Below are 27,614 nucleotides of genomic sequence, written 5' to 3' on the forward strand. Positions count from 1 at the left end.
GTGTCCATTCACTGTGTGGTCTCTGTGTCTGCCCATCTTCTTTTTAGGAAGTGCTGGGAACCAAACCTGGGACCTCCCATGTGGGAGAGAGGTGCTCAATCACTTGAGTCACCTCTGCTCCCTGCTTTATTTATTTTTAAATTTATTTCCCCCTCCCCCATCTGCTCTTTATGTCCATTTACTGCGTGTTCTTCTGTGTCTGCTTGTATTCTCATTAGGCAGCTCCAGGAACCGACCCTGGGACCTTCCGGAGTGGGAGGGAGGTGATTACACTCTTGAGCCACTTCAACTCCCTGTTCTGCTATGTCTTCTTTTCTTTTAAATTTTTATTATTCATTTATTTCTCTCTCCTCCCCTCCCCAGTTGTCTGTTCTCTGTGTCCATTCACTGTGTGTTCTGTGTCCGCTTTTATTCTTGTCAGCGGCACTGGGAATCTGTGTCTCTTTTTGTTGTATCATCTTGCTGCATCAGTTCTCCTTGTGTGTGGCACCACTCCTGGGCAGGCTGTGCTTTTTTCACGCTGGGTGGCTCTCCTTACGGGTACACCCCTTGAGCGTGGGGTTCCCCTATGCCAGGACACCCCTGCGTGGCATGGCACTCCTTGTGCACATCAGCACCTCCCATGGTTTGAACCTAGGACCTCCCATGTGGAAGGCGGATGCTCTATCTGTTGAGCTAAATACACTTCCCTGCTGTCTTCTTATTTTCTCTCCTGTCTCTTGTTATGTCATCTTGCTGCGCCAGCTCTCAGTGTCAGCCAGCACTCCTGTGCAGGACAGCTTAATGGGTGGCATTTCCATGCAGGGGGGCATTCCTGCGTGGGCGGCATTCCAGTGTGGGCTGGCACTCCACGTGGGCCAGCTCACCCTCACCAGGAGACCTTGGGCATCAAACCCTGGACATTCTATGGTAGATAGGAGCCCAACTGGTTGAGCCACATCTGTTTTCCTCCCTGCTTTATTTTGTCTCTCATTGACTCTCTGTGTCTCCTTGTTGTGTCAGCTTGCTGCGCTTGCCTGTCACACCAGCTTGCTGTCCTGCTCGTTTTTCTCCAGGAGGCACGGGCAACCAAACCTGGGACCTCCCATGTGGTAGGCAGGAGCTCAATTGCTTGAGCCACATCCTCTTCCTGAGCCATTCTTTTTAATGTGTCATTACTGCATAAATCATATCTTATGGAAAGAAACAGGACTCACAGTCTTGAAAGAATTACACTCATAGTAAACATAACAAAGTATTAAAAAAGAATCATTTTTAAAAAATTTTGCCTATATACTGGATCTACCTTTAATTTTTGAAAAATATATAGTATTACTGGTAAACATTTAAACTTATTTGCTGTTGCTTATTAAACTGAAAAATTAAAACCACTTAGTGGCTATAATTTACCAATTTCTAACCTTGGGTCCTTTGACATATTATACCCCTCAAGCCTATCCCGGAGAGTAGTAGCTTATCTTTTCTAAGAAGGCAGCATGGTATGGTGGGAAAGGATGGGATACAGAGTCAGAAGACCTCTCTTTGAGTCCTGCTTTGTTACTTACTGGCTCTGTCACCATGAACAAAGCCCTTTAATCATTCTGAACCTGTCTCCACATCTAGTATCATCTGCCCAATTCATCTCAGTTATGAAGTTTGAGTAATAAATAAGACAGTAGATGCCTAGATTATTCTATAAACAATAAAGCAATATATAAAGATTAGTTATTATTCAAATTTATACACCAGTGCTTACCAAGTGCCTGGCACAAATGTACTTAACAGATGTTTGTGAAATAAATTAATATCTTAGATGCTCCTGAAGCACAAATCATTGAGAGCTAGAGCTGGCTACAACCAAAATTGTAGAAAGAATTACTTGTTGACATCAACACTACTTGTTTAATAAGAACTTGAATTGATTCAAGTATTTAATCAATTTTTCAAATTTTTATTAGTGCCAATAAAGGCCAGTAAAGAGGTGGAGACTGCTAGCCAAAAATTGTGACCTTGTGTTTCTCTTCACTTTCTATTGATATTGAGGGCTACTAATTTTACTATCTGGCTAAAAATAGTGATATATTATAGACCATAAATTAAAAGTTTGGGCATATGCTTGGGAAAAGAAAAAGTAAAAGGAATCCAATTTCAGCACTTTTAATTCTTTGCTTTTATATACAAAAAAATTGCTTCAAGATAATGCTCCATCAAGTTCAAGGGACAATTCCTATTCAAATTGCTCACTGAGTATAGGAATATTTCTTTTTCTGGTTTAATTAGGAACACATTTCACTAGGTATCTTTGGCAGCAGTGATTTATAATGAAGATGATATAGGAAGCAGACTGCAACTGCCCTCTGGTGGTTTAAAGATTTCTTCATATCTAGAATTGCAAAACAAAACTAAACCTGCAAATAGCCATTTTCAATCAAACAGGAGCTTACTTATAAATTAAAAGAGTAAAAAATTTAAATTGTAAAGGTCTTCTTTGATTTCCAAAACCATCAATATCATAAAGCATTTCTACAGATACATTTTCCAAAGTAACATCATAATGTTCAAGATTTTATTAATCTATTATTAAAGTCTCTGCCCTTCAGAACTAGCCATCTAACAAAAAACGCACATCCACATGAACTAAGAAGTCATATAGATATGAAACTGAAGCTTGAAGGGGAGAACTGCAGCAAGTACACAGGCTTTGGAGACTTTTTAGGAAAATTAAGTAAGGTAATATATGTAAAGAATCTAGTATGACAATTGGTATATAGGTGCTCAATAAATGGTAACTATTATTATTATTATGCTTTAGTATATATGTAACGATTTCTGCTACCCTTGGGAAGAAATCTAACTTTCAGTTGTAAACTCTCATTCTTACTTCAGGTATGCTTCATTTTTAACTCTATTTCATAGAATTTTTGTGAGGATTATATGAAAAATTATACGAAGCACTCAGTCCAGTCCCTGGTTTAAATAACCCTTCTTCCCCATCACACTGAGAATGTACTTTCTCTTGTAGCTTGCCAAAGTAGAGGTGAAGAAAGAACATTTACATAGTCCAAAGTGAGAGTGTACACAAAAGGAATAGATAAGATGAAAGTTTAATTTAATAACATAATGATCACAATAGACATACTCTTTGTCATAGTAATTGGATTCCTGGAAAATTTTTTCAGAAAATATCAGAAAACTGTAAAAAGATACATATACCAAGCTTTCAACAACACATTATTCATAGCAGCAAAAAACTGAAAATAACCCAGAAGTCCATCAAAGAGAATCAATGAAATAAATGATACATTCATACAATGTAATTCTAGGCAGCAACTAAAATTTTAACAGGTATTTATTGACAAATGAATTTGAGATGAGAAACATAAAATTAGGCATAGTTTGATGCCATTTTTTTGTAAAAACAACAACCCTATATCTGTATGTATACACTTAAACAGTCTGAAATAGACCTACTGAAATATAAAGCGATCTTTAGGCAGTAGGAATATAGATAATCTTCATTCTTCTTAACTAGATTTTATGAATTTTTAAATGATGACTGTGTAGTACCTCTATATGAAAAAAAAGTCTAAAACTTACACAAATATTTTAAACTAAGAACAGAAAATACAGATACCTCCCAGTAGTAGGAGACAGTGAAAGACTAATGGGGAGAACATCAGGGGATCTGAGCTGATAATTTAGACTCCCAATCCTGTGCTATGTAACCTTAGCCAGATCTGTGTCTTAATTTCTCCATCTATACAGCATAAAAGCATTTTAAACAAATCTCACAATACAGAAAAAAAGAACGAGAATGAGTACACTTAGAAAAATATAAACACTGCATCTATAAAATAGTTGCAAATTAATAAAGAAATAAAGGGACTTCCTCATTTTAAAATCTCCCTTACCAAGTCGTCACTGTTTTATAATTTTTAATACTTTGATGGGGTTTTAGCCTGCTCTGAAGTATTTTCTCAGTAAACATTTCCATATTCATCATGATAAAATGCAAAGTATAGTCCTGGACAACAAAAGTAATTCACAGTAAGTCTAAAGTACCCTTGGCTGATGGTCATAGAGATAGAATGAGATGATTCTAATGTTATGTCTAATTTGTAAAGTATGCTTAAAATTAGATTTTAAACTCTTTAAAAGTACAGGACCTTATCTTTTTTCTTTAGATCTAAGTCTAATTGTAGAGAAAACTACTAGTAGGAGTGTGGGTTCTTGATCACTTCTCCCTTGTTGCAGGCTCTCAGTGGTCTGGTACTTTCCTCTCTCCCCCATTCCAACATTTGTTCAACCCACGGTCTAGGCTGGAAAGGTTCTGGATCTAATCCAAACTAATATACAAACAGTTAATAACGAAGCATCCTCTTTCATATTCTCTTTCTTCTTTGCAAATATTAATTCCTCTGTCAAGAAGATCTTCTACCTACATTTGGGAGTTCCTAGTTCAGTGTCACTTTCTGCAGGAGGCCTTCTGACCACGGCCCAGGAAGAGTTAGCACAACTTTCCCATGCTCCCAAAGCAACTCCTGAACATATACATTGCAGTTCTCATCAGATATCATCAGTGGCAAAATTCTAAGTCATTTTTTGTCTCTGACTCCCACACTGAACAATGAGCTATATGAGGGCAGAGACTATTAATCATGTGTATAACTCCAGTAACTGACATAGTGCTAGGATATGGTAGGTAACAGAAATCAATTTCTTGAAAAAATGAGTAGAATGTTATTCCTTGAACAGGAATCTGCAATTTAATAAGCCTTCCATATGATATTCACACAGAGAACAACCTACTTGGTGGGCCATTCACTCTGCCAATGGGTTCTACAGAAACTAAAGCAAAGGAAGAATAAGGCACACAAGAAAGAATTATATAAACTGTACCATTAAGTTACTATTGGTAACTCCAATTAAAGCAAAGATATACTGAATTTTTAAAGTTTAAAAAAAGCCAACTAACTAGCTAAGTAAATTATAGTTCAAGAAAGTGTGAACTAACTAATCTACGGAAAAGAAATCTGGAAAACTGGTCATCAACAATTAAGAAAATGCCAGAGGGCAAGATTTCTACAAGAATGTAAACTCTTAATTAGCAGACAATAACACTAGACAAAGGTTAGCACTGTCTTGAGCTGAAAAACATAATTCAACAACTGGGTACCACTGTGAGCAAGACACTGCTGTTATGTGATAAAGACCTATTTCCAGCCCTTAAAGAACTCAAGGGGAAGACACAGACACAGACAGTTGCAATTCAAAATACAATGTAGTAGGCACAATGATAGACATATGCAGATAATTACACATTTACGGGAGTACAAAGACTTTTGGGGATGCGTGAGAGCGAGATTCCAGAAGAGACCAGTAAGAGCTGATGCTTGATCTGAGAAAGAATTCACCATTCTTGACAGTCTATAGAAAGCATAAACAAAGGTACTGAGGCAAGAAACAGCAGATTGGTGAAGGCACCCTGGGATACAGGGGCCTCGGGCTTCCCTTGAGTTGAGTGGCATCACAAAGTAGTATAGACATTTTAATGTAACATTTTTTGTGATCTATGTATCTTCCAAAAAACACGATTAAAAAAAAAAAAGAGAGAGATAATATAATCCAAAGAGAAGAAACCCAAACAAAATAAGAGAAAAAAACAAAACAAAACACCAAAAAAACCAAAGGAGTATAGACAGTTCATTATGGGAGGGATCACGTCTTCAATCACATTCCCCTATAGGTTGCAAATGGGAACCTTGTACTGGCTTAAATGGTTTACTTCTAAGGCCATTTGAGGGAGCTAGTGTGGCAGTGTAAAATTTGGAGTTAGCCTCAATTTTGAATCCTGACCACCATTCAAAGTGTGTGGCCTTGGAAAAATTATTCTTTAAGGCTCAGCTACATCATTTATTAATGAGAATGAACCCCAAACATTTAGAGTTATTACAAGGATATTAAGATATACAACTCAAGGAGGTTTCTTTACCCATTGTCTTTCTCGATGACTAGTTCTAAACCACGTTTTCCTTCTCTTTTCATATCATTACAGATTAGGCCTCATTTGCTGGGTTCTACAGTTCACTGTCCAGTCTATACACCTGTACATTTTTTTGATCATTTCTTCTTTGAGCTCTGTTAGGCTCTGGTGTCTTGTTTCTCCCTTCCACTGATCTCCATATCCATCTCCTGATTTCGTTTTTACTTTGTCTTTAAATAGTAATTTTTCTTCTTTTCTTCACTCACCTGCCCACTGGAAAATTTTTTTAAAAAGTCCCACGAACAAAAATTTCAGGGCCACCATTATGCTCCACAAAGATCAGCACTAACTCAAGAACCTTTCATTTATATAATGGTTTAAAATACTGCTGGTTCTCAGTCAGCCACACATTTTGCCTTCATATATGATTGGTATTCTGGTGACATTCAACAATGCTAGGTAAGAAATTCATCTTCCCAGAGGGATGGCTCTCCTTAGATGACTCTATGAAATTACCAGTCTTTAGCTTTTCCATGGGACCAAGGTGAGTCACTAGCTCAGTTTGTAACTTCCTGCTATTGAGTGATTCATATTTTACGGATTAAGTTAAGTATTTTGGGGAAACTTAGTTTGAATACTGAATAAAACATAAAATTACTGGATTTGGCATCTCTTCTGAGAAGGTACACCAAAATTCTGCTGGGAAAAAAAAATTCACAATTAAAGTAAATGGAGAGCTGCCCTAAAGTAAAATCAGGTTGATTTTCTTGGTTCAAAAGCATTTATCAAGCACATACATATGTCATATACTGTGCCAGAGGCTTTCATTTGTGTCTCTTATATAATCCTCAGAACAGTTTTGTGACATAATCATTTCTATTTGACAGACAAGACACTGGGGCTCAGAAAGGTTAAGTGACTTGTTTGGTTACAAGGTGATTAAGTGATAAAGTGAAAATATGAAGCCAGGTTTGGCTCAAAATTTAGAGCACTTTCCACTGAACCACAGTTACATCTATTCAAATAGCCATATCCCTAATCAGAAAGAATGTACTAATAATAATTACTAACATTTATTTAGCTCTTTTCTTGCAGCATGCATAGTGCTAAATAATTTATTATATGATCTAATTTACTCCTCACAATCATCCTATAACGTAAGTTTATCAACATCTTCATTTTGTAGTTGAGGAAACCTGAGTTTTATAAAAGTTCAGTAATTGCTTTGTTCCCACAGCGGGTAAGGACTAGGGTCAGCATATGAGCCTAGGTCCGCCTAATTCCATCACTCATTACGGGAAATTCCACCTAGTCCTGGCTCTAACCAAGCAAGACATTTGATAGTTCTGTCTCAATTTACTTGTTAATTAAACAGGGATACTGTTACTTGTCCTTGCCAATTTCACAGAGATATTGGGATTATAAAATGAGAAAGTATACAAGCTTTAAGAAGGGAAATTGCTATATAAATCTCGGGCACTGTCACAAGTTTCATTCAGATCTTCCCTATTACATGGTCGTAAAGGGATTTAGCTGACATCATTAGCTCTCAAACATTCTCTGAAGTGGGCAGTGAGTATTATTATCTCCACTTATCAAAAAGCTGAAGCACAAGGAGATGACATAATTTGCTAGTTGGTGAAAGAGCTGGTGGAATAAAACCCAAGATTTCTAACTCCCACTGCTTATGCTCTTAGGGTAAATCCTATTTCTGTGTTTCAAGCGTAATTGTAAATTTAGACAAGGGTAGAATTATTGCAGGGTCCACTTCAGAACACAAATTAAATACTCACAGAAATTAAATTTTCTATTGCAATGACTAATATAATCTCTAAGGTTCTTAACCCTCACATTCTAGAGGAAATGCACAAAGAATCAGTAAAGCTTTCCATTTCCCTAGTATGAACTTTAGCTCTTAAGCTTTTGCAAAGAACTTATTAATCACTGGCTACAAAATTGGCTGAGCCGTCACTGGATTTCAATTAGTCACTCTATAAGATTTCATAAGGAATATAAAATCTTAATATTAAATTGTTCCTTCATAAAATCAGATAAGCATCAAATATATTCTCACATCATGAAAACCTAATGTATCTATACAATTTGACTTGGAAATGTTTCTAACATACCAACCAACCACCCCCTGAGCTCAAAACTCAAGTTCCAAAGCAATGGCATAATTAAAACAAAAGTACACATGGCACCTTTATGGTCATTCTCCTCTTGAACAGAAATCAAAATAATAGTTTTGTGCTTCTTCCCACCCACACCCTGCCACAAACACAAAAACCTTAAAGTAAAAAAATAAAAGTAAGTAAATAAAATGAAGTAATGGGACCAATTCTCTGTCTTCTATTCTCTGGCTTAATTAGGGGACAAAGGTACAGTCTAATTCCCAGACTATTAGCTTCTCCTCATTCTTGTTTTTGAGAACAACACAATGCTCTTTCAATTATCACTAGCTTGATAATCATTAGTTTGAAATTTCCACATAGACCAAAGAGTTTGGAAAATAAGAGAAAGAATTTCCACTCTCAAAATTCAACTAAATACTGGAGCTCATAGATGCATTATTAATCCCTCTGACTGGCTGAATTACAGACTTATAAATGAAAAACTTGTTTTGTTATACAAGTAAAAAACTAAATCATAGGAATCCAAAGCATTGTTCTACTACCGTGACAGAGAATTTGCTTCTTGAGATACCATGCTCACTTGAGATGTCTAAATTCACTCCTGGCTATGTAATAAAAGTCCTACCACCTTAACAATGGGCTGTGAGGTGAAGGCAAATAATGCTCTTCATAGGACTCCTAGCTTGTTTCAGAGGTTGTTTTTATACATTAGTCAATCTTTCCTTTGAGAAAAATCTTTGTCTTGGTTTCCATAATTGAAACCAATCACATCTGTTGGCCCAGGGGCTCTCAGGTCTCTTGAACTTTAATGTGAATATGAGCTACTTAGAGACTTTGTTAAATTGCAAAATGTTTTGGAAGGTCTGAAGTGAAGACAGAGTATGTCCAATGAGCTCCCAGGTGATGTCAGTGCTGCTGCTTGACCGACCACACTTTGAGTAGTAGACAGTCTAAAGCAGGGGTTCTAAACAAGGGGTCAATGAGCTTGAATTGAAAAAATACACAAAACATTATTCTTGTGGTGATGTGTTAGTGTGGGTGTGATGTATTTATTAAATCATACACAGTATAGTGAGGACTGACAGTTTTCACCTGACTGGCAGAGGTCAAATGGAACAAAAAAGGTTAAGAACCCCTACTCTAAAGAATGTCTCCAAATAGGAATAACCCATTATTTATCTCAAAACATAAAGCCTCCACAAGAGTTTATAAAGGAAGAGAATATTCTAGAGCCTAAACAAGGTATTTGCTCCCTCTCCCGTTTTGGTGATTTTTTCATCGGGTTGCAAATCCAATGTATGATCTTAATAAAGAGGAACTTTCAAGGATGTTTTTTGTGTTGACAATTTATTATAGCTTGACTGATTGAGGCCTGTATGGATATAAACCCTTCACACCCTCAAGCCTTTTATAATAAGAGTTGATTCAAAGTAAATATTTTAAAAATGTCAAAGACTAAAGAATAAGTGACTTTAAAAATAATTTGTAAGAAAATCATTTAGGATTCATTTCCCCCACAAAATAAATAGCGCATGTATTAAAGAAGATAACTCTCCTTTAAGCAGGGGAAAAAAGCCCAACAAAGATAAACTCATGCCAAGGCACAGTTATAATATGAATTATTTTTAGTGAGAAAAATTTCAAGATTAAGATATACAGAAGTGTTTGAGGAGGATTACATGCTATTAATTTGTCCGACAACCTGGAGGAGAGTTCAGGGAAAGAGAATAGCTGGTAAATTTGAGAAAAAGTTTAAATGGAAAAGATTACACGAGAGTAAGCCCATTCTCCTTAACAGAAACAATAACCCCCCAAAAACTTTTTTTTAGGTTAATAATTCTTTTCATATAACTATTAATCCAACCTCCTGCCAAAAACCTAACCAACCATCATAAAAATTAAGTTGGCAATAGGTCCAACTGACAATACTCCGTGTTTACCCTTAGATGCTTTTCAAGCCAATGAAGGTAAATTCGTGGTGGAAGGAGCAGGAGTAAGAGGACAATCACGTCTTTTCACTCAGCTCCCTTTCAGAAAGAAAACCCCCATCTTGAGCATCTTTTCATATTTTTCCAGTGTTAGGTGTCTCAGTGCTTGCGTGCATTCTTCAGCCCCATAACCATGAAGGTAGCAGCTGTCAGTTTCTCATAAACAAGGAACATGAGAGCAGCAGTGAGGACTGTCTGTAGCAGTTTGGCTTCAAGGCCTTTGTAGAGTCCCATTATTCCAAATCGCCTAAAAGGAAAGAGGTGGGGTTTGAAAAAATGAAAGGTTTTCTTTATAAAAGTCAACTCCTGCATGACAGAAAGATGCTAAACCTAACTTTGCAAAGTTTGTCTTTAGGATCAAAACAAGCAATGGAAGTATAAGCATACCTTGTTTTATTGAGCTTTGCTTTATTGCACTTCACAGATAACCGCATTTTTGACGAAGTGAAGGTTTGTGGCCACCCTGATTGAGCAAGTCTATCAGCATCATTTTCCAACAGCACATGCTCACTTCATGTTTTTGTGTCACATTTTAATTAAGGTATGCACATTGTTATTTTTTGACATAATGCTATTGCACACTTAACAGACTACAGCATAGTATAAACATAACTTTTATACGCACTGGGAAACCAAAAATTCACGTGATTTGCTATATATTGCAGTGGTCTGAAACTGAACCCACAAAATAGGTATGACTTCTGTTGTCAAAGTACTTCTTATCTTTAAAGGTATTTTGGGACTGACAAAAGTTTAGTATTCATAAGCCAAAAATACTCTGTTGTCTTTATAGTCACCACTGATTAGTGGAATGCTGATAGTATTCCACTGATAGGATGCAGGCCCTAAAACCCAAAACCATCATAATGCCAAAATCCAAGCACTAATCAAGAACTTACAGGGCTTTACTTTAATGCTCTCCTTTCCCAACTCAGTTATTTCAACTGAACAGTCCTTAAATGGTAGGAAGGCTAGCAATTAAATTGTTTAGAACATTTTAGCCTCAACAGAACTAGAGAAAATGACAGAAAAGAAAAGCTACCAGATTCTCAATCTTCTCATATATTTTATCCTCTAGCCCTGTGGGTCTCAAATTTTAGCATGCATCAAGATTCACCTGCAAGGCTTGTTAAAACTGATTGCTGGATTCCATCCCCAGAATTTGTTTCAGTAAGTCTGGGGTGGGGCTTGAGAATTTGCATTTCTAACATGCTCGAGGTGATGAGGATGATGCCAGTCTGGGGACCATCTCTTGAGAACTACTGCATTAACTTTAGAGAATAATGTTTGGGCTGGAATCAGGAGTTCAGAGTAAATGATCTCTCCAAACCTATTTGTTGAGAGTGAATTAATCCCATATGCTATTTCATCAGCAACTACAGGGCACCTTACATACAACATGCAGATTGAAATGTTCAAGTTAATTAAGGTATCTATCAGAAGCCATTACTATATTTTACATGTTTGCTATGTATGAAAATCTATTATTTGGGGGCAACTCATGATAAATAGGAATGAAAAGCCTGACCCATGAATTTCTAGTTCAAATGACTGACATTAATAATGCTGACCAAAAAAATGAAGTCAAAATTGGTGTTTCTCAAGGTTATATCCACCCATATCAAAACCACGAAGGGAGTGCCACACTCATGAATTGCTTCAAATTCATCGTTGTTGGCATCAACTTGACAGATCCTATGTTCAGAGGAATTTATAGAGGGATTCAGAAGCACTGAGGTGGTGCTAAGCCAAAGCTTCTCTAAATATAGGAATATTAGATGCCACCTGAAGGAAGAAAGATGATTTACAGGATGTAACAGAGAGAGCTGCCCAGATTGGTGTTAGAAAGTTTATGATTACAGGTGGAAATCTACAGGACAGCAAAGATGCACTGCATTTGGCACAAACAAATGGTATCCTATTACTTTTAAACAAAAATATGCGAATTGTTATTTTGAAGAAGTCTTTTTGAGAACTGCTTCAGATATGTTTTTCAGTACAATTGGATGTCATCCTACAAGATGTGGGGAATTGGAAAAGAATAACCCTGATCTTTACTTAATGTAGTTGCTAAACCTTGTTGAAAACAATAAAGGGAAAGTTGTAGCAATAGGAGAATGTGGACTTGATTTTGACGAACTACAATTATGTCCCAAAGATACTCAGCTCAAATATTTTGAAAAACAATTTGAACTGTCAGAATAAATAAAATTACCAATGTTTCTTCATTGTTGAAACTCATATGCTTAATTTTTGGACATAATGAAAAGAAATAGAGATTGGTGTATAGGTGAAGTGGTGTACTCATTTGATGGTACCAAGGAAGCAGCAGCTGCTTTGATTGACTTGGATCTTTACATAGGGTTAATTGTTGCTCACTGAAAACGGAGGCTAATTTGGAAGTTTTGATGTCAATACCTAGTGAAAAATTAACAATTGAATCGATGCAACCTTGGTGTGGAGTCAAAAGTACACATGCTGGATCAAAACGTACAAAAGCTTCATTTCCTACCAAAAAGAAGTGGGAATATGGGCATTGTTTGAAAGACAGAAATGAACCCTGCCATATAATTCAAATACTGGAGATAATGTCAGCAGTTAACAGAGAAGGATCCACTGGAATTAGCCAATACGCTATATAACACCATTAAAATATGTTTTCCTGATATGTAATTGGTATTTCTATTATGAACGTAAACTTTCGTGGTAAACTTGTGAGTTTCAATAAAGGAATTATCTGGTAAAAAACAAAGACAACCCTCTCCTCCCCTCCCCCAAAAAAACAACCCACAAGGGTTTGCTTAGAAATGTACATCATCAAGCCTCATACCACTGGGGAGGCATGAATCTGAATTTTAACAAGCACCTCAGGTGATTCTATTTTTATTAACCTTATTTTTTTCCCCTTTATTAGAGAAGTTGTGTTTACAGAACCACTGTGCATAAAATACAGGATTCCCATATACCACCCCACCACCAATACATTGCATAGGTATGCAACATTTATTACAATGGATGATAGCATATTTTTAAAAAATTGTACCATTAATGAAAGTCCATAGTTTAACTTAGGTTCGCTGTGTAGTGTAGTTCCATGGATTTGTAAAACATTTATTCTTTCATATATATGATCTAACATTTCCCCTTTTAATCATATTCAGATATATATTTCAGTGCTGTTAATTGCATTAACAATATCCTACCATCACCACCATCCATTACCAAAACATTTCCATCATTCCAAATAGGAACCCTGTACACTTTAAGCCCCAACTTCCCATTCCCTATTCCCACCTGGTCCCTGGTAACATATATTCTAGATTCTAACTCTATGAGTTTGCTTATTATAATTGTTTCAAATCAGTGAGATCATATAAGATTTGTCTTTTTGCGTCTGGCTTATATCACTCAACATGATGTCTTCCAGGTTCATCCATGTTGTTGCATATATTAGTATTTCATTGCTTTTTATGGAATGGAATAATATTCCATTGTGTGTGTGTGTATATATACATATATATATACCACATTTTATTTATCCATTTATCGCGTGATGGACATTTGGGTTGCTTCTATGTTTTGACAACTGTGAATAATGCTGCTTGCTATGAACATCAGTAAGCAAACATCCCCTTGAGCCCCTGCTTTCAATTATTTTGGGTATATGCTTAGTAGTGGGATTGCCAGGTCACATGGTAGTTCTACACTTAGTGTTCTGAGGAACTGCCAAAATGTCTTGCACAGTGGCTGTCCCAATTTCCATTGCCACCAGCAATGAATAAGTGTTACTATTTCTCTGCATCTTCTCCAACACTTATTTTCCTTTTTTTAAAAAAAATAGCACCCATTCTAATGGGTGTGAAACAGTAACTCACAGTGCTTGATTGTTTTTTTAAGATTTATTTACTTATTTTTCTTTACTATCGCCCCCCTCCCCCTTCATCGTTCTCTTGTCTGCCTGCTCATTGTTTGCTTGCCTTCTCCATGAGGCACTGGGAACTGAACCTGGGACCTCTCACATGAGTGGCAAGTGCCCAAAAGCCTGAGACACATGTGTTCCCTGCTTGTGGCATCTGCTTGTTGTGGTGGGAAGTGGAGTCTACCTAATTGCAGCAGGAGGTGGCATCTAAGCTCACTGGGGCAGAAGGTGGCGTCTAAGCTTGTTGCACTGGGAGGTGGCATCTGCTCATCTTCTTTTAGAAGGCACTGGGGCCCAAACCCAGTACCTCTTATGTGGTAAGCCGATGTCCAAGGGGTTGGCCACATCACTTCCCTCATTGTGGTTTTGATTTGTATTTCCCTGATGGCTAATGATGTTGACCATCTTTTCACATGCTCTCTGGCCATTTGTATGTATTCTTTGGAGAGATGTCTGTTCAAATATTTTGCCCATTTTTTAATGGGGTTGTTTGTCTTTTTGTTGTTAAGTTGAAAAATTTCTTTACATATATTGGATACTAATCCTTTATCAAATATGTAGTTTCCACATATTTTCTCCAATTGGGTAGATTGTATTTTTACTTTCATGATAAAGTCCTTAAGGAAAAAAAGTTTTTATTTTGATGAGATCCCAATTATCAATTTTTTTCTTTTGTTGCTTGAGCATTGGGTGTAAAGTCTAAGAAACCACTGGCTAACATAAAGTCCTGAAGATGCTTCCCTATGTTTCTTCTAGGAGTTTAATAGTTCTAACTCTTATATTTAGGGCTTTGATCCATTTTGTTGATTTCTGTATATAGTTTGAGGTAGGACCCCCCCCCCCCCCATTTTTTTCTCCTTTTAAATGGAGATCTAGTTTTCCCAGCACCATCTATTGAAGAGTCTATACTTTCCCAATTGGGTAATCTTTGCCATCTTGTCAAAAATTAGTTCATAGATGTGAGAGTTGATTTCTGAGCTCTCAAATCTGTTCCACTGCTCTGTATGTCTGTCCTTGTGCCAGTACCATGCTGGGTTTTATTATTATTTTTAAAAAATTATTTATTTTTATTTTTACCATGTTGTTTTGATTACTGTGGCTTTGTAATTGGGAAGAGTGAGTCCTCAAACTTCATTCTTTTTCAAGATGGCTTTAGTAATTTGGGGCCCTTTCCCCTTCCTTATAAATTTGTGATTGACTTTTTCATTTCTGCAAAGAAGGCTGTTGGAATTATGATTCAGGTTGTGTTGAATCTATAAATTGCTTTGGGTAATATTGACATCTCAATGACATTTGGTCTTTCAATCCATGAATATGGAATAAACTTCCATTTATTTAGGTCTTCTTTAATATCCTTTAGCAATATGTTATAGTTTTCTGGGTACAATTCCTTTACATCCTTGGTTAAATTTATTCCTAGATATTTGACTCTTTTCACTGCAATTGTAAATGGAATTTTCTTGATTTCTTCTGATTGTTCACTGCTTGCATATAGACTCACTACTGATTTTTGGATGTTGATCTTGTTCTCCACCACTTTGCTGAATTCATTTATTAGCTCCAGGTGCTTTGTTGTGGATTTTCAAGATTTTCTGTATATAGGATCATATTATCTGCAAACAGGGCAAGTTTTACTTCTTTCTTTATAATTCTGTGACTTTTTTTTTTTTCTTGCCTAATTGCTCTAGCAAGAACTTCTAGTATAATACTGAGTAACAGTGGTGGCAGGGGGCATATTTTCTTGTTCCTGATCTTACAGGGAATGCTTTCAGTCTTTCACCATTAGGTAGGATGCTAGTTGTAGGCTTTTCATATATGCCCTTTATAATGTTGAGGAAGTTTCCTTCTATTCATAGTGTTCTAAGAGGTTTTATCAGAAAGGGTGCTATGTTTTGTCAAATGCCTTTTATGCATCTATTGAGATGATCGTGTGTTTTCTCTCCCCTTCATTCTGTTAATGTGATGAATTACCTTAATTAATTTTCTTATGTTGAACCAACCTTGCATACTAGGGATAAATTCTAATTGATCATGGTGTGTAATTTTTTTAATATGTTGTTGGATTCAGTTTGCTGATATTTTGTTGAGGATTTTTGCATCTATATTCATAAGAGATATTGGTTTGTAGTTTTCTCTTCTCGTGGTATCTTCTTCTGGCTTTGGATGCAGGTGATGTTGTTCTCACAGAGTGAGTTAGGAAGTGTTCCCTCCTCTTCAATCTTTTGGAAGAGTTTGAGTAGAAATGTAGTTAAGTCTTCTCGGAATGTTTGGTAGAATTCCCCCATGAAACCATCAGTTCCTGGGCTTTACTTTGTTGGGAGGTTTTTGATTACTGATTGTGGCAGTCTGAGATTAGTTTATGAATCCCCAAAAGAGAGATTATGTTTGTAAACTAATCTATTCCTCTGGATGTGATATCCTTCAATTGCATTGAATTCATTTGAGGGGCCTTTTATTAGATTACTTGATGAGATTACTTCAGGGCTTTTGATTGGACGATGTCAATGAGTCCCTGCCCCCTTGCTGAGTCTGATATAAACGGACTCACACAGAAAGAGAGAGAAATAAAGGGAACTGATGTATTTGATTCTGACATGTGAGAGAAAATACTCCAGTTTTTCCCACAGCTGAGCTATAAGGAGAGAATCCCTAAGAGACAAGCCCTATGCCAGGTGCCAGAGGACTAGAGGATTGCTTAAGCACAAAGCCCCCAAGAGGTCAGGCCCATAGAGCAGCTCAAGAGGAGATAAGCCTTATGCCTGATAGCTTGCAGCTGAAATCAGGAAGAAAAAGGAGCAAATGAGCCTGACAGAGGAAGTCTGAAGGGAAGGCAGAGATCAGAAAAAGATCCCTGCCATCTTGCTTCAACACGTGGCAGCTGACTTTGGTAAGAAAGTACCTCTTAAGGTAACTTGAGTTGGACTTTTCATGGCCTATGAACTGTAAGCTTTTACCTCAAATTAATCCCCATTATAAAAGCCAACAGATTTCTGGTACTTTGCATTGGTACCTTCATCGTCAGTCTAGCTAAACATTTGTTTATTTTGTTGATCTTTTCAAAGAACTAACTTTTGGTTTCGTCGATTGTCTCTGTTGTTGTTGTTGTTTTTCTATTTCATTTACCTCCACTCTGATCTTTTTATTTCCTTCCTTGTCCTTGCTTTGGGTTTAATTTGCTCTTCTTTTTCTAGTTCTTAGAATTTTGACATTTGGTCTCTTATCTGAATTCTTTCTTCCTTTTAAATATAAGCATTTAGAGCTATAAATTTCCCTCTCAGCACTGCCTTTGCAGCATCTCATAAATTTTGGTATATTGCATTTTTATTTTCACTCGCCTCGAGAATTTTCTAATTTCGCTTCTGATTTCCTCCTTAAACTACTGGTTGTTTAAAAGTATGTTGTTTAATTTCCATGTATTTGTGAATTTTCCCTTTCTCCCTCTGTTATTGATTTCTAGCTTCATTCCATGTGGCTGGCAAATACACATTGTATAATTTCACATTATTTGAATTCATTGAGACTTGTTTTGTGACTCAACATATGGTCTATTCTGGAGAAGGATCCATGTGTACTTGAGATCCATGTGTATTCATTGGATGCAGTGTCCTATATATGTCTTTAGGGTCTAGTTGGTTTAGTGTTATTATTCAAGTCCTGTAGTTCCTTATTGATCGTCTGTCTAGATGTTATATCCATTATTGAGAATGGTATGTTAAAGTCTCCTACCATTAATGTAGAACTGTCAATTTCTCTCTTCAAATCTGTCAGTATTTGTTTCACACATTTTGGGGCTCTGCGTTAGGTCCCCATATATTTATAATTGTTACATCCTTCTGTTGAATCATCCCCTTTATTAGTATGTAATAAGCATCTTTGTCCCTTGTAACTTTTTTTTTTAACTCAAAATCTATTTCATCTGATATTAGTATAGTCACTCCAGGTTCTTTTGGCTACTTCTTGCATGGCATATGGTATATTTTTTTCCATCCTTTCACTGTCAACCTACTTGTATTTTTTACTTTAAGGTGAGTCTCTTGCAGACAGCATATAATTGGGTGCTTTTTCCCCCCAGGTGCTTTAAAATAATTATGAATATTTCAAGCATACAAAAAAGTAGGGAGAACAGTACAATAAATTCTCATATACTCATTACAAAAACTTTAATAATTCCTAACATTTTGCCATGTTTATTTCATTTAATTTTTTTCTTTGCCAAAGTATTTTAAATTAAATTACACAATGAAATTTCACTATGAAATACCTCAAAATCCATCTCTAAAAGATGAGGACATTTTCTTACAAAACCACAATATCATTAATAAACTATCAATATTAAAAAGAATTCCTTTAGGGAGCAGATGTAGCTCAAGTGGTCGAGCACCTGCTTCCCATGTATGAGGTCCTGGGTTCAATCCCCAGTACCTCCCCCCCTCCAAAAAAAAAAAAGAATTCCTTTAGGATGATGCTTTTTTATTCATTCTGACAACATCTGTCTTTTGACTGGAGAGTTTAATCTATTTATATGTAAGTCACTATTGATAATACAGGTCTTTCTTCTGCCATTTTATCCTTTATCCTTTGTAAATCTTAGACATTTTTGTTCTTCACTTCCATTAAAGCATACTTTTCTATTTAATTGCTTTCTTGTGTTATACTATATTGAGCATCTTCTTATTTCTGTTTTCACTGTGGTAACCACAGGGCTAAAATGTAACATCCTAAATATATAGTAATTCTATTTGATTTGATACCAACTTAACTTCAATAGCATGCATACATACTTTTCTTATACTCCTTTATCTCCTGACCATTTTTTTTACTTATTACCACTTTTATTTTGCACATTATATGTCCGAAAACCTACATTTATCATTACTTTTTAAGCATTTGCATTTAGCACCTGTAGGAAGTAAGAAGTGAAGTTACATACCAAATAATACAATAATACTTGCATTTATAATTACCCAAATGGTTACCATTACTGAAGATCCATATTTATTTATGCTGCTTTGAACCAACTGTCTAGTGTCATTTTGTTTCACTCTGAAGAACTCCTCTTAGCCACTGCGTGTAGGAAAGTTCTAATGTGATATGCTCCCTCAGCTTTTGTTTATATAAGAATGTCTAATTCTCGCACTCATTTTTGAAAGAGAGCCTCGTCGGATATAAAATTCTTGGCTGGCAGTTATTTTCCTTTAGCACTTTCAGTATTTCAATTCACTGCCTTCTTGCTCTATGGTTTCTGATGAGAAATAGGCACTCAATCTTATTGGGATTCCCTTGTACATAACATGTTGCTTTTTTCTTGCAGCTTTCAGAACTCTCTCCTTGTTCTTTGCATTCGATAGTGTAATCAATACGTGATAGGATGTATTTTACTTCATGTTTATCTGAGTTTCTTAAATGTGTATATTCATGTCTTTTGCTAAGTTTGGGAAGTTCTCTGTCATTATTTCTTTGACTATTCCTTCTGCCCCTTTCTCTCTTTCTTCTACTTCTGGGATCCCCACGTGTATATTGGTGTGCTTGATGGTGTCCCATAGCTGTCTTAGGCTATTTTTACTTTCAATATTTCTTTTTTCTTTCTGTTCCTCAACCAGACTTATTTTAAGTGTCTTGTCTTCAGGTTTTCTGATCTTTCTCCTGCCAGCTCCATTCTGTTCTTGAAAGCTTCCTGTGCATTTTTCCTTTCAATTATTGTGGCCTTCAATTCCAGTGGTTCTATTTAAAATTTCTCTTTATTAAGACCCTCATATTGTTTATTCATTGTTTTCCTGATATCCTGTACTTCTTCCTTCATCGCAATCATTTTTGGGTCATTTTTTAAAAGACTTAAAAAAAACCCTCATCTTCTTTGTTGGTGGTTTTATATATTTTTACAATTTTCCTTTGGGTGCATCATCATTTCCTATTTCTTTGTCTTATGCTTTTTTGTTATACAGTGTACATTTTAATATTTTAATATGTTAACTCTGGGATTTACTCCCTGGGATGTCTTTTCCCTGGTTTTGTAGCCAGCTAGTGATAAGACAGATTTTCTTGAGCTTCAACCTTCCTATCAGGAAGATCTGCCCAAGATAAATGCACTGTACAGGATTTTCCTTTTCTTAATGGGCTGATGTCTGGTCCTGGACTTTTGCTTTTAGTTGTTTTGAAGTTCCCCTGTTTATAGGAATTTGGTTGTCCCCTCTGTTTCCTAGGAGACAAACCTCCCTCTCCCAGGTAAGTGACTGTCCGCCTCAATAGTTTCTTACACTTTTTTCATTGTTTCAAGCTGCCTTTCCTGGAGTGCAAATTTTAGGAGGAGGGTCATTCTGGGGAGGGCTTTCCAAATTTGGTCTTTCCTAATCAAAACAGGACCAGCAACCCACCAGGGGATGCAGACCCAGCTCCAAAGTGCCCTGTGGAGGGGATGAGGAAGGGTACCAAAAAACTCCTCTGATGCTCCGCAAAGCTGAGCTTTCCTGGCCTGCCCAGCAAACCCCTGTTCTTAGGGAAAAGGATTTTTCTTTTTAAAGATTTATTTTTTTATTTATCCCCTCCTCCCCCTGTTGTTTTGCTCTCTGCTTTCTGTGTCCATTTGCTGTGTGTTCTTCTGTGTATGCTTTTTGTTGCATCATCCTGCTGAGCCAGCTTTCCTCTATTTGACTATACCTTTTTAAAGATTTATTTTTTATTTCTCTCCCCTTCCCCCTCCCCAAGTTGTCTGCTCTCTGTGTCCATTTGCTGTGCATTCTTCTGTGACCACTTCTATACTTATCAGTGGCACTGAGAACCTGTGTTTCTTTTGGTTGTGTCATCTTGTTGTGTCAGCTGTCTGTGTGTGTGGCGCCATTCTTGGGCAGGCTGCACTTTCTTTCGCACTCGGCGGCTCTCCTTACAGGGCACACTCCTTGCGCGTGGGGTTCCCCTATGCAGGGGACACCCCTGCGTGGCAGGGCACTCCTTGCGCGCATCAGCACTGCACATGGGCCAGCTCCACACGGGTCAAGGAGGCCCGAGGTTTGAACCGTGGACCTCCCATGTGGTAGGCGGATGCCCTATCAATTGGGCCAAGTCTGCTTCCCTGACTGTACCTTTTAAACTTTCTTGTTTACTACATCTTTCTTAATTCTCATACTGCTGGTAGAATAGAAAATAGAATCACTTTTTTGGGTGATTAATTTGCCAATGTCTATCAGAAGTTTATATGTTCAACTCTTTAACCATGTAATTCCATTTCAAGGAATTTTCTCTACAATTATACTCACTCAAGTGTACAGATATAAATTTATGGGCTGTTTATTTAGCAATGTTTGTAAAGGCAAAAACCTGGAAACAACCTAAACATTCATCATAAGGTGAATTAGTGAAAAAATAATAGTAATTATATATAACAAAAACTAGGTAGTTATTACAAAGATAAATCTATAGAGTCAATGTGAAGAGATGTTTATAGACACTAAGTTTTAAAAAAGGTAAGTTGCAGAATAGTAGTACCATTTGCATAAAAATGAATATGTAAAATATGTTTTATACAATATTCTGCAAATATATACACTTAACAGTTAACTTCAATTTGGTGAGTTTTGACTTATGTATTTACCCACAAAACGATCACCACATTCAAGGTAGTGAACATATCCATCACCCTCAAAAGTATCTTCATGTCCTTCTGGAATCACTTCCTCCCTCTGCCTACCCCAGCTAATCAATGACCTACTTTCTGTCACCATAGTTTAGTTTGCATTTTCTAGAATTTTACATACATGGAATCATATAGTATGAACTCTTTTTTGTCTGGTTTCTTTCACTCAGCATAATTATTCTAAGACAGATCCATATTGTTCATGTATCAATAATTCCTTCCTTTTTATTTCTGAGTACTAGTCCACTTTATGGATAGATCACAACTTGGGTATCTATTCACTTCATGTTGGACATTTGGGTTGTTTCCAGCTTTGACTACTAGAAATAAAACTGCTATTAACCTTTGCATACAGGTCTTTGTACATATGTTTCATTTATCTTGGGTAAATAACCTGAAGTGGAATGGCTGGATTCTATGGTGTTTGTTTAATTTTTTAGGAAAATGTCAAACTGTTTTCCAAAGTTGATGTATCATTTTATATTCCTACCAGCAGTGTAGGAAAGTTCTAATTGTTTTGCATCCTTGCTCACCCGTGATTTATTTTTCACTTTATACTAATTTTTGTTTTTGACTTGATTTCTTATCCCAAGCATATTCTAATTTTATAATAAATTTATTTATTTTGAAAGTACTTAGTATTTAGGCATAATAAATAAAGCTATAGCAGTTTTTGTGTCAAAGGAGGGCCTTGCCTTATTTGACTTCCCTAAGTGTCAGTTTCTTTAGGTGAAACACTGATATGACAACAGTACCTGTATCTGGGGGCTACTGTTAGGATTAAGTGCGATTATACATGTAAAGCTTCTAGTTCAGTGCCTGGTACATAGCAAACACTCAGAAGTTTTGGTTACTCTTAATATCTTCCTACTCATAACATCATCCACTACTCCTCCTACTGCTCTCTTCCTTCTTGACTATAGCTATACCTACTTGATAATACCTGCTAATTCCTATCTATATCCTGTGAGAGTCAAAGGTTATGTCATTGTTGGAAATATGGTCTCTATATTATATAACAGGTCTCTATGTTATAAAAGGGTTCCCTTTCTAAAGGAGTTCTGTATATTTGTAATTAACAAAGAATAAAGGCATGAACTTTTTCATAGTTTCCCAAAATGTTATCACACTAAGTTTGTAAAATGAGAAATGTCTAATCAGAACATATAAGGGAGAGGTTTTCTAGGCAGCCACTGCCAAAGCAGTAGTGCAAGATAAGCAAATCTAAACACCCCCTGGCAGAGATGGCTGTTGAAAGAGAGAACAGAAAGTTGAAGAATCGAAAAAGCTCACTTGGGAAGCAGACTTGACCCAGTGGTTAGGGCGTCCGTCTACCACATGGGAGGTCCGCAGTTCAAACCCTGGGCCTCCTTGACCTGTGTGGAGCTGGCCCATGTGTAGTGCTGATGCTCACAAGGAGTTCCCTGCCACGCAGGGGTGTCCCCCACGTAGGGGAGCCCCATGTGCAAGGAGTGCGCCCTGTAAGAAGAACCGCTCAGTGCGAAAGTGCAGCCTGCTCAGGAACGGTGCCGCACACACGGAGAGCTCACACGGAGAAGTGACACAACAAGAAGACGCAATAAAAAAGAAACAGATTCCCGTGCCGCTGACAACAACAGAAGCGGACAAAGAAGAACATGCAGCAAACAGACATAGAGAACAGACAACTGAGGTGGGGAAGGGGAGAGAAGTATAATAAATAAATCCTTAAAAAATAAAAAAATAAAAATAAAAAGCTCACTTTACTCGCTGGTGAAGAAGATAGAGAACGTTCCGAAGACTTCCCAATGTTCTGTTTTCTGGGTTTAGTCTATGCCGTCCAAACTGGGGAAAAAGGAAAAATGATAAACAATCATTATTTATCACTGTTTTCTTTACCTTAATTTCTACTTGGACGTTATGTCAGAATAATGTCTTACAACATATAATAATAAAAATATCCATTTAGCACCATAGATTTTATTATTCCTCTCTTGTCCAATGAAGTAAGTGTGAGGCAAGCATGAAAGTTTTCATCTTACAGGGAATTATGGGGAAACTTCTACCAAAGAAAAAAACATACCCAGGATGATGACTTAGATATTCATGGCAGGTCTTAACTTTAAGAAGTTATGATAGGGAAGTGGACTTGGCTCAACGGATAGAGCGTCACCTATCACATGGGAGGTCCATGGTTCAAACCCCAGGCCTCCTTGACCCATGTGGAGCTGGCCCACGCACAGGGCTGATGCGTGAAAGGAGTGCCATGCCACGCAGGGGTGTCCCCGCGTAGGGGAGTCCCATACGCAAGGAGTGCACCCCATAAGGAGAGCCGCCCAGTGCAAAAGAAAGTGCAGCCTGCCCAGGAGTGGCGCCGCACACATGGAGAGGTGATGCAGCAAGATAATGCAACAAAATGAGACACAGATTCCCAGTGCCACTGATGAACAGAAGCAGACACAGAAGAACACACAGTGAATGGACACAGAGAGCAGACAACTGGGGTGTGGGGAAGGGGACAGAAATAAATTTAAAAAATAAAATCTTAAAAAAAAAAAAAAAGAAGTTATGATAAACCCTCATCAGTTAGAACATCTGCAGTCTAGTCTAAACTCTTCAAATAATATGTTCAAATTTAAAAAGTGTTAAAAATACATTTGAATGCTACTGAATTCCTTTATATTAAGTACCGATTTTAAAATAATACATTCGTAAGAATACTTTTAACAAAGTATTTTTTCTGAACTGAAATATCCTTGCTATTATCCCCAATTAATTTTTGAGCAATGAATCCTGTGAATTTTCCCTCCGATATCAGATTGATCCTGTCCATTCTTGTCTCTGCTACCACCCTAGTCGAGGCCATCATCACTCTCACATACGTGACATAAACAGCCTTCAATCTGATTGTTTCCCTTTCTCTCTTAGTCTCCTTCTGACCAATTTGCCACACTGACAGCCACAGTAATATTCTCAAATTCTAAGGCAGATCATGTTATTCCCCTGTATAAAGTCCTTCATAGTCTCCCCACTGCAGTGAGAATAAAATCTAGAATCCTTACCTCCAGCCTCCCCCTTACTATTCCAATATCACTGTGAGCCACTCTCCAGGCTTCCTGTCAGTTTCTAGAATTCACTAAGCTCTTAGTACATGGTGTTCCTTCTAGTTAGAAAGCTTTTTCCTCTACACTCCGCACAACTGGATCCTTATCTTTCTTTTAAGTCTTAATTTAAATATGCTGTCTCAGAGAAATCCTTCACCAATCATCCTATCTAAGAAGATCCCACTGTGCCCCTCTCCACTAAATCATAGAATGCTGTTCACTGCCTTTGTAGCTCTTTTCTCAATTTGTCATTATATATTTATTTTGCTTATTTACCTTTTCAATGTCTCCTCCACTAGCTTTATGATGGCATGGATTGTGTACTGACTTCCTAACCATTGTGTACTGACTTCCTAACATAGAGTGGATGCTTAATAAATATTTGAATAAATAACTAAATGAAAAAACAGAGGGAAGCGGATATGGCTCAACCAACAGAGCTTCCGCCTACCATATAGGAGGTCCAGGGTTCGACATCCAGGGCCTCCTGGCCCACGTGGCGAGCTGGCCCATGTGGAATGCTGCCATGCGCAAGGAGTGTCACCCCACACAGCTGTGCCCCCCTGTGCAAGGAGTGGTCTCTGCGCAAGGAATGCAGCCCTGCACAGGAGAGTAGACCACCCATGAGTGGTGCTGCTGCTGCCCACGTGGAGAACTGATGCAGCAAGATGACGCAACAATACAAGATGCAGCGAACTAGGGAGCTGAGGTGGAGCAACAGAATGATCACCTCTCTCCCACTCTGGAAGGTCCCAGGATGAGTTCCCAGAGCCACCTAATGAGAATACAACAGACACACAGACAAGAGTACACAGCGAATGGACATAGCAGACATTGGAGTGGGGAAAGAGGGGGGAAATAAGAAAAAAAAAAAAAAAAGAAGATATTATCCTAAAAAAAAAAACAGAAATATGAACGTACTTCAGAGAAATGAATTCATTAGTTCTTCCTGAGAACTAAAGGAATTAACCCCTGATTTTTGTAAAGGATAATCTACCATAGAGCACCAAACAAATTAATCTGAATGAGAAGGAAGCCAACTTATACTTTGTGTTTTCTGAGACAACATTTTACTTAAGAACTTTCAAATTCAAACTTCATTCCAAATCAAACAGGAAACAAACTGATATGCAAGCTGGCCAGCAGAATATAAAAAACAGAATATAGTTGAGGAATACTCTGGTCTACCAACTGACTACTTTATTGCTTTATTAACATTCTTAGAAGAATTGGGCCTTTTAAACAGAGAGACCACACATTTTAGAATGTTGTTCAACTAAATACAGGGTGTATCCCAGTACTCACCCTCAGAATTGATTGTACTGTCTGCATAGGATAGGTGACTGTGGTGGCAATCGCTTTGGATATTGCACCAATGATGAATACATCCAAAGAAGAAAGCTGGAAAGCAAAGAAAGAAGCAAGTCAATCCTAACAACAAGAAGGTGTCAGAGATGATTATTTTGCTGCTTTCAAAATCAGGGATTACCTTCATCCGTTTCTTTAAAAGCTGCCGTTTCAAACCTTCGTAGAACATGAACTGGATAGCAGGATTGAAGACCAATAGCAAGGAGGGAAATGTGCCATTCCACAAAGCCAAGATTCCTTCATCTCGAATTATCTGGTGAAAAGCATCTAAGCAAGAAATCAGGGACTTTTAAAAAGCACAATACAACTCCCTAACTATAAAGAGACAATGTGAATTTTGTTGAAATATACTCAGAACACAAATCAATTTCCTTCTTGCAATGATATTTTAGAGGAAAGTTCAAAGGTTACTATTTTCTGTTAATAATTAGACACCTACAGTCACTGAGTTGAAAGACCAACTTCAATCACAGGTGACTTTTTCTGAAAATATAGGGTTAGAATGTCAAGTTTTCCTAAGTAATTCATCATCAGGAACTCTATATTAAAGAGAACTGTGGCTGCTATCTCAGGTGTTTCACAAAGTCCATACAACAAAAGATAAGATGGTTCCCTGAAGTTCATTATACAGGATTTGACATATAAGAAAACTGTTCTCACTCCCATAGGTTATATCTGTATTGCTTAACATACAAAGATGGAAACATGGGAAATGAGAAACTGGCATCACAGTAGTATTAAAAAGCAGAAGATTAAAGACATCAGATATTAATCTGTTATCTTTATCTAAAGATAACTCTAGGAAAAAAAGTATATTCTTTAAAAATACCCACCCCCCTCCCCTTCTACTCCATGGAAGCAGTATCCTTCTCTATCCCTTGTCTTTGGGCTTGGCCATATGATGTGCTTTGGTCAACAGAATGCTAGCAGACAACATACAAGTATGGGCTTAAATATGCTTGTATGATTTGGGTGTGTCCCCTTGTGTGTTTGTTATCACCAAGAAAAGGATCCAGGAAAAGAATAAGAGATACATGAAGCTGAGACTCCCAGGCTAGAGTCAGCCTAGATTCGTCAAATCTCTGTCAGTCCAAAGACATGTGAACTAAGTAAATGATTAATGTTCTATGTGCTGATATTTGATGTTGTCTGTTATGCAACATTATCAAGGCAATAGATTTCAGGTACAAAGAGAAAAGAAAACCTTAAATAGGAACTCATCCAAGAGACACTTACCAATAATACCTTTGTAGTTGGTAGGTACAATGTCTTCATTCCTAAATTTTGCTCCTTGCAGCTTCAGTCTGGTGTTTACCACCCAGAGTGGAGTTGTTAGCAACACATTCACTACTCCTTTAAGAAGAAAGGAAGAAAGGGGGAGAAGTTAAAGACAAATGAGTTTGTATGGCTAAGACACTTCAAAGTGAGTTGGGAGGCTATTCCAGAGGTAGCGCTTATGCACATCTTAAAAGGATCTCATCAACAACCAAAGTAGATACCCCAAATAGCAAAGCTCCTCAGGGATATGGAGA

At 37.2% G+C, this 27,614-nt stretch overlaps 1 protein-coding gene and 1 pseudogene across 3 annotated transcripts in view; one reads left to right on the forward strand and one right to left on the reverse strand.

Moving 5' to 3' along the window:
* SLC25A17 (solute carrier family 25 member 17) overlaps positions 1–27,614 on the reverse strand; it is a 114,708-nt gene that overhangs the window by 56,298 nt on the left and 30,796 nt on the right. For 2 of the 3 annotated variants that reach the window (XM_058309176.2, XM_058309178.2), the window contains exons 5-8: positions 27,319–27,435; positions 26,204–26,349; positions 26,020–26,115; positions 23,373–23,455 (exon numbers count right to left, since the gene is read on the reverse strand). In XM_058309176.2, the coding sequence (XP_058165159.1) occupies positions 23,373–23,455; positions 26,020–26,115; positions 26,204–26,349; positions 27,319–27,435 (442 nt within the window). Of the gene's footprint in view, positions 1–3,067; positions 10,333–23,372; positions 23,456–26,019; positions 26,116–26,203; positions 26,350–27,318; positions 27,436–27,614 lie in introns of those variants that run through there. The other variant, XM_004484167.3, reaches the window with a different exon arrangement.
* On the forward strand, positions 12,072–12,758 carry LOC101410663 (deoxyribonuclease TATDN1 pseudogene; annotated as a pseudogene).

Source organism: Dasypus novemcinctus, chromosome 12 (assembly GCF_030445035.2).
Source record: "Dasypus novemcinctus isolate mDasNov1 chromosome 12, mDasNov1.1.hap2, whole genome shotgun sequence".
NCBI classification, from domain to species: Eukaryota; Metazoa; Chordata; class Mammalia; order Cingulata; family Dasypodidae; genus Dasypus; species Dasypus novemcinctus.